The 11810-nt window shown below is 42.7% G+C and overlaps 1 protein-coding gene across 1 annotated transcript; it reads right to left on the bottom strand.

The window, feature by feature from the left end:
* Nucleotides 1-119: 119 nt before the first annotated feature.
* Nucleotides 120-11400, bottom strand: ctsa (cathepsin A). The gene is made up of 15 exons (XM_064305694.1): nucleotides 11265-11400; nucleotides 10561-10721; nucleotides 9566-9677; nucleotides 9135-9185; nucleotides 7078-7164; nucleotides 6645-6800; nucleotides 5443-5534; nucleotides 5125-5209; nucleotides 4799-4890; nucleotides 4137-4215; nucleotides 3497-3645; nucleotides 3167-3242; nucleotides 2741-2830; nucleotides 1923-2024; nucleotides 120-1468 (listed from the first exon to the last, which is right to left on the bottom strand). Exons 2-15 carry the CDS (start codon nucleotides 10719-10721, stop codon nucleotides 1385-1387), a joined length of 1416 nt encoding a protein of 471 aa, XP_064161764.1. The 5' UTR covers nucleotides 11265-11400; the 3' UTR covers nucleotides 120-1384.
* Between the last annotated feature and the right edge of the window lie 410 nt (nucleotides 11401-11810).

The following is an 11810-nucleotide window of genomic DNA, read 5'->3' as shown; positions in this document are numbered from 1 at the left end:
CCCGCTGTGGCCGTTTGTGAGAACAACTGTTTGGCTAACTTTGACCTTCTTAATGTACTCCTTTGATTCAAATATCACATTGCAAATTAAATCGTACATTTACGAAATATGAATCAGAATGTTTGAAGAGAAGTTTATTGACAAAAAACATTTGTCAACAACCTGAAGACCAATGAAAAGTAAACACCAGCTGTTTTATAATCCCTTTTTAAGAACACATAATTATACTTCATTTTCAAGCATACGATTTGGACACAGTTTTCCTCGCAGATCTCTTCATAAACTTCAATTGATTGACATTTCATATCGGTCACTGAATCCTGGTTTCTGTAAGTAACGGAGACACACTTAGACCTCTAACAGTAGCTGATATGAATCAAAAATATTAAAAAAGGCAAACTGGTGATATTCTGAAATAAACAATTTTTCCCTTCAAATCCATTAACTTGTAGGCAACCTTAGGAATCTTAATGATTAAAACTAAAAAACAGGCAAAGTTGGCAGTCCTTTTGTTACGTCTACAATTCACGTTGTGTCACTTGGATCAACAAGTTTGACCAACAAATAATTAACATGATTTTTTTTTTTTGTCCATAGCAAGGCAGGCATGACAATCGGAAGCGCTGGAATCTACAACAGGCAGTAAATTATTTACAGCAGTACCTGGTCATCACAGCAGTTTTCGGGGATACGAAAGCAGCCTTTAATCCACATATACAAAAAAATTTGCTTTTGCTTTTACCCAACACTAGTATAAAAAAAATATCTGCATTTATAGTAATATAGCCTGATGCTGTACACCCCGAGCATGTGCAAACAACATGACATATCCAAGAAGGGCTGGTCAGACATCCCTTACTTGATTCGTTGAATCCAGTGTTGGTAGTACTGGAACAGAGCAATAGCCCACAAACACACCTGTCCTTTTCAGACAAGATTGGACACCTCTGAATTATCAGTACTGCTCCTGGGTGTATTTTTTGATCAACCCACTCAGTGCACAGCAGTAGTGAGGAGGGACTGCATGGCAGACCTGGGTCAAATACATATTTTATTTGGATTCAAATACTTTTCAACGCTTTACTGATCTTGCCTGGTGTACTGGAACCAATGAAATACTCTCAAAAAGTGCAAATCCCGCCTTCTGGTCATATTGGCGGGCTCAATTACACCAGGCAAGATCAATAGCACAGAAAAATATTTGAATCCAAAACAAATACGTATTTGACCCAGGCCTGCTGCGCGGGGAGTGCAAATAGGCCACACAGCTAGCGGTAGGTGTTAGCGAGGTACAACATGGCTATACAGTGGCGGTATCCAATCACAGATACCCTATGAGGGGTGACAAGGGGGCGGCGCGCAGTGTCATGGCTTTGCTCCGATCTCAGTACGGCTCCTTCTTCAGGAAGCGGCTGAACATGGTGAAGGCAGCGATTGGCTTGTCCGAGGGTACCATGTGACCCGAACCCTGATGGACAAAGAGGCACAAGCTCACAAAAATACATGCGTGTGAAAGAGATGGGGAAATGTTCTATATGGGTAAACATTATACATCCGTAGCATAATACACAATCACACAATCTACTGCATGTTCAGGGGGCAGAGTCATTCTCCCGAACATTAACACAGATTTCGAACCAGCCTGACGTAATCACTGGTCTCCTTGACGTTAGATAGTTTGGCAGTGAATCAGTCCGCTAAAGAACCTACTGCCATTGATGGGGTACAGTATCAGACAAGATACAACAGGCCATAGTCTAGAACACACGTTCTCCTGAAAAACATAATTTTATAGACACCGTACATCAACAGCACGTGAATGTCTATTAGAGCAAAGCCCACGCCAGTGACACAGTGCAAAGTTGAGTGTTGGCTGTGGTTCAGAGCGAACACTGACTCCTGATCGCAGGGGTCCACCTTACCTTGACGGTGAGGAAACTGAGGTTGGAAAAGTCCTTTACGAAGCCACCGACCTGCTGACCATCTCCTGAACTGTAGAGCCAGGTCCTGCGCTTTACCTGTACCTGAGAGAGACACACACACACCATTTTATAGTAGACGTAACCATCTTGATCCTGTTCAAAATTCTAAATATACATGCACAGGGATGTGTACATGCAGTACACAAACAGGAAACAGGAATATTAGACAAACGAGAGCGATGAATTGTGACTGAGGGCAACACCACCGAACTAGAGAGTAAAGACAGCTGAGGAGCCATCTTGTCTCTGTCTGAATCCAGCTCCATCACAGAAATACAGGCTGCTGTGCAGCAGGCACAACACATGCAAATTAGGGTTTGGTTCCTATACGACCAGCACCTACTGGACCCAATCGCAATGCCCGCCTTTCTCTAGCTAACCTTACACTCGCTCCGTCGACGCAGTCGGTGACCGCAGGTACCGTTAGCAAGCTAGCTAGCCTTAAACTCGGTCAAAATACCAAAAGCAAACCAGTACAAATGATAAGTATAACGTAGTACTTACAAAATGTAAAAAATGTATTTGCCTTTGCAGTGATGTTTATTTTGAAGAAAGTATCGGCTCGGGCAATGTTTAGGCATCAGCACCATTTTAAAAGTATTGTTTTAGCATCGTAACTAACTGATGCCCATCCCTTGTACTAATAGAACTGAGCTGAAAAATGTATCTAATGAACTAATCATAATGAGATATAAATAAAATTATTTAAACAAATGAGGAAAAAATAAAAATAAAAAAAACAGAAACATGACCCTTACCTCTTGCTGAAGAGACTCTACAAACCACTCATCCCCAAGGAAGTTACAGGCCATGTCAACATCTCCATTGTACACCAGCACGCGATACTTCTACAGCCGGGGAAACACATCAGCCGCATTAGTGCACTATTCACAAATGCAGGTGGATTTCATAGCCCTTTTCCCAATTAGTGCTTTACTTACACTCGCTATCTTTTTGGTAGGTACGTTTTAGTGTAAGCTTTTGGATTATCAGAAACCTTTGTAAATATCCTTCATCGAATAGAAAAAGTGTCTGGGCCAATCAAAAACATACGCAAACACCGCAAGGATTATTTTTTAAAAACCAGGAAAGTAACCCATCTCTGTGAACACACGAAAGAAACCCAAACACTGCCCAGTGTTAATCATGGAGGTCCCCCCCCTCCTCTCCTGATCTCAGCTCACCAGCGCCCCCAGCAGCTTCAGGTACTGCTTCCTCACGTCCATGTACAGCCGTTTGTAGTTGAAGTTCACCTCCGCACTGTGAAGACAAAGATATACCACAATATGTAAACAGTCTATTTATTTTTGACATTATAGTTGATTCTATGTAGAAAAAATCATAAATGTAGTTTAATTTAGCTTTGAAACACAGCAATATAAAAAAATTAAATCAGACAGGACTGACCCAAAGACAGTCAGCCTCACACACCTATCTCTCGATAAATCCACGGGTAAGAGGAGCGGTTAAACTGGACACGGCCCTGACTGACCCGCTTTATTTTTTGGCCTTACCTGCAGACGGCCCACGTAAGGGCAGCGGGCGCGATGTGCAGGGCGGTGCGGACGTAGGCATTGTTCAGGTACAGGGTGGAGGGGGTGGAGTTGGTGCAGGGCGGGTCCAGCTTCACCGACTTGTGGAGGGAGGCTATTCCGCGGAGTTTCTGCGAAGCGTGTCACAAATCGGTCAGGGGCCATTCTCGTCTCAGCGGAAGGAGACCGTGCGTTGCAAGTCACCGTTTGAACACTATGGTGTTCTTCAGTCTGAGGTGGGACCCGATTGAGATTTTGCACTTTAAAACTGACTAATAAAATGGATTAAGGAAAACAGTTCAGCTGGAGTTCTGTCAGCAGAACAAGGGGGATGAGTGGAAACCAGAGACAAGTCAACTTCACATTACACTGATTGACCAGTGTCGTTGTTTGACAAATACTTTCTATTTGAAAAATAAGTTGCCAGGTACCAGCAGATACCTTTGGAGTGTTCAAGCTTGGGAACAGTACTGGAGGCATCAGGTCAAGAGGAGGTTAGACTTAATGGCTCGTTTTCCTTATGCTCTTATTGCTCATATTCTCCAAAAAAGTTTCTAGTTTAACTTTGGTTACAGTAGCAATGCCTCGTTCACAACACCCCCCCCCAATCGGTTTCGGTTACCTCAGTCCACATTGCGGTCCAGGGATGGCGGATGAAGTGGTTTCCCAAATCACGAATCACCAGGTGGCCATTTTCATACCTAAAGGCGGGAACAAAGCCATTTTATATCCACAACAATAAGCTACAATCAGCTGGAGGTACGGCGAATCACAACCACATCTCAGTTCCAGTTTCTCACACAATGAGCAAATATGGTATGCAGTATGTAAGGGATAATCCACGAAGAAGTGGTCTGCTGTTGATAAATAATGGCCTTCGCAAAGGCACTGACTTGGAGTGGATTACCCTGCTAATTACACGGCTAATTACCATATGAAAGAAACCAATTAATAATTTGACACAATATATTAATTTAGTATGGGCTAACAGGAGTACTGGAGTGAAATATAAGGTAAGTTAATGGTGGAGCCATGCCTTTTTGACACCAGGTGTTGCGAGTTAGCAGATATGAAAATTAACCACTTCTCTTTCTGCGGAGCGATATGAAAAGCATTAAGTTAAAGTAGTCCTTTACCCATAGCAGTGGTCTGTTATTCATAAATATCAGAACGTAGAATGCCTGAAGTGGCCAATCAGAATAGAGCATTCAACAAAGCTGCGATGATGATGCTCACTGTTGATGACACAGATATTTTACTGCTCTGTATTGTCACACATCTCACCTGACTCTCTGATGCACCCCTCCAGCACAGGGAGCATACAGGTTATACATATTCAGCCCAGACTGGTACACAATATACTGCACCTCTGCCAACTGGAGAGAAACACACAAACAGCATGATAAACAAAGGCGTTTATTTTCATAATGACAAAGGATAAAGAAGATGGAGGAGGAGGAGAAGATAAAGCTCTAACAAAGTGATCCCTTTACAGTATTTGTTATCAGTGTCTGAGCAGAGCTGACTCAGAAACTGTGCAGTGTAACACATCGCCAGTTATGAAAACAGGAGCTGAAATGAAAACAAAATAAAATAAAATAAAAACTCACATTCTTTGTGCAGTTTTGATTTTGGTTGTTGTAGAAGTCACACGTTCCATTTTTACAGCAGTACGACTGCAAGTCTGTCCACAGCCTGCGAGAGAAAACAATGCGGTCACTGAATTTCAAAGGTCGTGACCTCCCTGGCGTTCTGCATTTGAGGTTAAGATCAGGTGATACCGGACGAGACTGCAAAACATGCCTACACGCAGAAAGGAGCACTATTGTTCCGTCAATGAAACATTTGTTTCGGTATCTGGGGGACTGAATTTCTGTCATTTCATTGTTCAATCACGAGTGCAGCCGTTACATCATTGTTATGCCTACCTCGATCCCAGGAGCCCGTGGTAGTAAGCGAAATAAACCAGCGAATTGTCATTCATCTCGTAACTGGACATCCCGTTCCCTATAGCGATACCCTGCAGGACAGAAAAGCCAGCCATTGGTAATACACACACCGCCAAAATTCCCAACGGATACTCAAAGGGCGTTTTTTTTGCAGACAAACTCAGAAGAAGTGGACACTTATCCAGGATCAATTTCAAAGGGCATAATCTGACCATATTAGTTACATAACCAGTAAGCATAAACGTTGTGATTAATGCAGCAAGGCGGCATTTTTTAAAAAGCTCCGTCTTCTGACAGGTGAACTGTTCCAAGTGTGCTTCTGTAAGAATTACATTATTTTAAGTAACTTTCGAGTCCTTTATATTAGTTGTCAAAATTACTGGACTTAAGGGCTTTCAAGGATTCTGCAAACCTTGCTACAGAGTCACAGTTCACATTGCTGCAATCAATGACAAACTGACCAGGGGAGCTCTGACTGAGACTGACCAGGGGAGCTCTGACTGAGACTGACCAGGGGAGCTCTGACTGAGACTGACCAGGGGAGCTCTGACTGAGACTGACCAGGGGAGCACTGACTGACCAGGGGAGCACTGACTGACCAGGGGAGCACTGACTGAGACTGACCAGGGGAGCTCTGACTGAGACTGACCAGGGGAGCTCTGACTGACCAGGGGAGCTCTGACTGACCAGGGGAGCTCTGACTGAGACTGACCAGGGGAGCTCTGACTGACCAGGGGAGCTCTGACTGACCAGGGGAGCTCTGACTGACCAGGGGAGCTCTGACTGACCAGGGGAGCTCTGACTGACCAGGGGAGCACTGACTGACCAGGGGAGCTCTGACTGACCAGGGGAGCTCTGACTGACCAGGGGAGCTCTGACTGACCAGGGGAGCTCTGACTGACCAGGGGAGCTCTGACTGAGACTGACCAGGGGAGCTCTGACTGAGACTGACCAGGGGAGCTCTGACTGAGACTGACCAGGGGAGCTCTGACTGAGACTGACCAGGGGAGCTCTGACTGACCAGGGGAGCTCTGACTGACCAGGGGAGCACTGAATGACCAGGGGAGCTCTGACTGAGACTGACCAGGGGAGCTCTGACTGAGACTGACCAGGGGAGCTCTGACTGACCAGGGGAGCTCTGACTGACCAGGGCAGCATGGACTGGCCACGGGAGTGCTCACCTGCAGGTTAATGCTGCTGTCCTCCATCACGCGCTCTGCCAGTGTTGGAACGTAGATGCCCCCGTAGCTCTCGCCTGTGATGAAGAACTCATTCTTCTTGTACTCTGGGAAAAGCTGGAAAAACCGCTTCAAGGCCAAGTAGTTGTTCATGGACACCTGGAAGAGCAGACAAGTCAAATTCAACACATCCTTACCGGTTCCATACTTTCACAGAATATTTGAGGGAAATTTTAAAAATCTAAATAAAACTTTTACATTTTACTTTTAAAAAATTACTGATGCATAGTTTTGCCCTGTCAATGCTGCAAATTGACAACCAAATATTCACAGGGAAATTTAAACTTAGAAATATTTGTACATGTATATTTGGTCACATTTTATATGAAAAGGGTAACTGAAATGGATCATTAGGACATGCACCAGGACAGCTCACCTCTGAGTCATTGGTGGCATATTTCTTGTCATCCGAGTAGGAAAAGCCAACCCCTGCTGGTGATTCCAGGTAGAGCATATTGGCAATCTATGGACAACAAGATTTACCTTTTTAACGAGTCTCCTGGGATGGCATCTAACTATAAAGTCAGAGGGGGATCACAAGGATTTCAGGCAAAATGACACACCACCAGGTAACTAAGACTCGCTTTTTAAAACACGCCATATGCTTTACAATGCTATTGCATGTTTTATGGGTCTGCATGGTGGAAGAAAAAATAAACTTGTTGTGGGGAGTTAGACAAATGTTCCATAACTTTAGTTCCTCAAATCCAAATGTGAGATTTAGCGAATTGCTGGTGGTTGGGACATATTTTGAGAACACATTTTGTAAGAATAAGAATTGGGTCTAATTCACTTTCAAATTGATAAGTGCATTCACGATGCAGTACCATTCATAGTGACAGGTTCCCAGTTTTATTTAGTATACATATGTATATATAATATGTAGTGTATTGTGTTTCCGTTTCTGCCATTACTGTGTCTGTAGTTTGCATGCCTCTGTGTCCAGCCCCTCTGTAGTGTGTCTCAGTATAACACCTCTAGTGTCTGCGGCAAGGATGTCACATTCCTATGCTAAATGGCTGCGAGGGTCCCCAGGAAGGGACAAGACCATTTGTCTCCGGCCCGCCACTTAACTCAACCTTTTGATATGTATGACTGCAAACTGTATATCCAGACACCACACAGCATGATCGGCAGAGATTCTCTCAGCGCAGCGCCCGAATGTGCTGGGTCTGTCTCTCCCTTGCGCATTGAATTAAACAACAAATCCTCTGAGGAAACTTTGTCAGCGTGTTCTTCATCGTCCTGCATTTGACTCCATGAATAAGGGCAAAATATCCTAACAATAGGAATACGTGAAATTCTTTGACATTGACCCCAAAGTGCATGAGACTTGAGGTCTGTGATGTTTCATTGTTCGCTTGGGCACTGGAGAGGAGGGGAATACCGCAGGCTGACAGCAGCATTCAGTTCTTGTTGAATGCTGTGAAACAGGTTCCATTTTTACCATGGGTACACGCTGAACTATGAGCAGATGAAAAAATGCAGTCCACTTCTGAGTTTTGCTGAAGCTTTTGTTTTTGGTCTAAATTACTAATTGAATGTTTTGGAGAATTCCTCTAATTGTAAACGCATATGCAAAGTTATGTGAAAAATGACAAATGAATGCATGAACCCAAAAGTAACCCTAAAAAACCCTAAATATGTAATGCACACGCACCCGCACAAGCACACGCACACGCACAAGCAGCAATAGCCAAAACTGTAAGTCTGTGGTAGACACAAGCATTCATGCGTACAGATGGGAAGCTGGTCATGAAGCCTACCAAAATAAACACCCAGTGACTCATTTCCAGCATCAAACCTTCCTATCATATCCCAAGCTAGTAAAACTGAAACCAGAAAATATACGAATAGTGACTTGAGCTACTGGTATGCGATATGTTTGACACAATATTTGGGTATGGAATTTCTGTTCGGAAATGGCTGCCAAGTCACAACAAATGTGTACTGCGCTATTCCTGTCGATCAGGTAGAAACCTGCCATACCGAAAGGTGTGATTCAGAGCATCAGCAACTGCACCGTGCAATCTGAAACTGGACATGGCCAAATTTATTAACCCTTTCTAAAAATAGGTTTTTGGAAGGTTTGTTTTTTTTTTTTCAAAATCCTAAGTCTTTCACACCCATCTGACACTACTGTGAGCCCCTGCCACAGAGCATGCGGTGCACGCTGCAGATGAGCACCTGCACCAGCGGTGAAGGCCTTGCCAGAACCACATGACCACATGAATGTCGTCTTTTTACTGCAGTCAATGAAAGTCACATTGAGGTTTACTGCTGGACCAAGCATATACAGCGTACAGTGTGTTACATTGTTATGATAGTCAATGGCTGTTGATAGCATGAGTTTGTAAAAAAAAAAAAAAAAAAAAAAAAAAAAAGGGGCTTTAGGAGGAAAGGTTGGGAATACAGCCATAAGAGACCGTGTACCTTGTTCCAAGCATAAGGGTTGTACTCAAGTGAGACGCCATCATCCTGAATCTGCACAAACACACAAAGGAATACAAGTTACAATGAAATCAGAAATCACAGTACTGCCAGTCCTGTCCATGCGTGGCTAAATGCAGGTACATTGCTTTCCACAATTTATTACATGAATTTAGATTGCCCATTAAGACACACATTAGGACATTTGTATTACTCTTTACATTTTTACACATACAGCAGTATGTGTAAAAATAAATGTTCATTCATTTAGTCTGGAAGCCTCTCGGGTCTCTATATGTGGTTGTGTTTTCAGAATCAAAATACTGTTGAAACATTAACACTTTAGTCATACAACTTTGGTTCATTTGTGAAGTTACCATAATGTTAGTATCAGGTTGCCGTGTGTGTGTGTGTGTGTGTGTGTGTGTTCTCACTAGAAAAGGGCCATGCTCCGTCAGTAGTCCATCCAGCGAGCTGCACCCTGGGCCTCCGTTCAACCACAGAACCACGGGGCTGCTGGCCGGGTCTTTCTGAGCCTCCACAAACCTTCAACGATGAGCAGGGGAGCACGGGGGGGGCAGAAATAAATTAACATAATTCAAACTGAATTTGAAACATTGAATGTTTAACTTGAAATGTAAAGTGAAGATTGGACGCACTGAAAACCGAAACAATTACCATTACATGCAATTTGAAATATCGAAGTATAAATTCAAATGATGCAATTCAAACTCAATTTATGTGGGCACCCATTTCCGGGGGGGGGGGGGGGTGGTGTATGACGTGAAATCGCTGCAAAAAATGCGTGTATGCGAACAAGTTAAGCAAACAAAGTTTCGTAAGGGTAAATTATTACTCGTAAACGTAAAATGCTCTAATGTGCATCCTAATTTTAAATCGCATTGTAAATGCAAATAAACTAAGTAGGAACGTCTCTCGTTTTACCACTGAATAAATCTGTATTTAAGTTAAAGGTTTCAATGTGCACGCACAGCTTTTAGTTTAGGGACTGTGCCTGGGTGTATGTAGGCCTATACAATTTTAATACTGACATCACTGGGTTAGGTCATAGGCTACGTGGTGATTGTACGAGTTAAGGTTTGTTAAATCCATGAACAACTTTATACTGCCAGAACCTACGCAGAATGCGTTTAAGTCAAAATGCGTATTCTGTGTATAAATATCTCTGGCAAGCGTAAAATAAACGCACAGCATGCGTCCTGATCCGCCTTGATCAGTTCCACCATCTGAGCCAGCAGTTTCGATTCCTACTTCAGAAAATCATAAAATGAATGCAACTAATGTTCAACCAAAAAAAGTCGAAACAAGTCAAAAAGTAGAGTCATCGCAAAGCATTAAGAATGGAGAAAAAGACATATTCCGTTTAATTTAGATTGGTCCATAACACCGGTGAGATAATCGCACTAACCAGTAATGCAGGTGCTTGTTCCCAGCGACGTCCAGATAGCCTGAATACTGTTTGAAGCTGGGTTGTTTCTGTAGTCCCGGGAGGAATTTGATCTCATCCTTATCTGGGGCTCCCATTGCCCCCATTGTTCCCAGCAACACACAGAGCGCCAAACAACGCATCTACGAACATACTTAAGTTACTAATCAAACTATTCTTGAGACCAGAAATGGTTACCATAATTCAATGATACATGAACACCAAAGATGTATGGTTATATTAACTCATCCGTGTTATGTGCTGCTACGTACCCTACCTGTGCCGGAAAAACGCACCTGTGCCGGAAAAACCAGATCACCAAAACCTTCTTGGTGATCTTACTATTTAAACGTTAGCTAAAGTCATGAAAGGTGGATATGCAATGAGTCATTGTCAACTATGGGTAAAGTCAGAACAGGCTAGTATTTGAAATAAGTCGTCGTAATTTTGGATTGAAAATGCTGCTCGTCGGAAGCTAGCTAGATAAATTTAAATTCCTCCGAATGAAAGTTTTTAGAACATCATTGCCTGCTTAAAAAAATTCACAGTAAGGATTAATACGTCAGCTTTCAATTAAGAAGCTAACTAAGGAAATAGCAGCGAGATTGATCGTTAGCGCGGTAAAACAGAAAGCAGAGACAATTACTTTATAGCTTATTTACAAATAAAAACAATTCATAACTCACCTTTCTCGACTCTGCTAGCACCCCAAAGCAAGCAGAAATAACATGAAGTACGGTATGTCATGTGACAAACAGTACTTCCTTCTTTTGTATCTGGTGATCAAGCTATCACGTGACAGTCGAGTCACCTTGCAAAGACCATTTAGGGTAATTACACTTTTTGACAGATGTCTGAAATTATTAATATGTAGCCTTAAATTTGTAAAATATATTATTCCAAAAATGTGGTACATTAATTTCCCACTGAAACTGCGAGTGACTTATTCAACATACTGTACTTCACGCTAGTCAGAATTGTCAGACTGATGTTGAGATTCTTTTTTTTAGGGGGGGGGGGGGTTGACAACATGACAAATATGGACAATTGCAACGGCCAATTTAGAACGATGTTAATTTATGCATGTTATCTGTAACAATAATTTGGAATCTAGGACAGGGTATTTCTATAGTTTGCTAACGTCAATTCTTATTGTTAATTCTGTTATGAATGTTAGCAAGCTCGATTCATAAATCAAAGCTGATTTATATGGAATGCCCTGTTCTAGATTC

Source organism: Anguilla rostrata, chromosome 13, assembly GCF_018555375.3.
Source record: "Anguilla rostrata isolate EN2019 chromosome 13, ASM1855537v3, whole genome shotgun sequence".
Classification (NCBI taxonomy): domain Eukaryota; kingdom Metazoa; phylum Chordata; class Actinopteri; order Anguilliformes; family Anguillidae; genus Anguilla; species Anguilla rostrata.
This window is presented reverse-complemented; position numbering and strand designations above follow the sequence as displayed.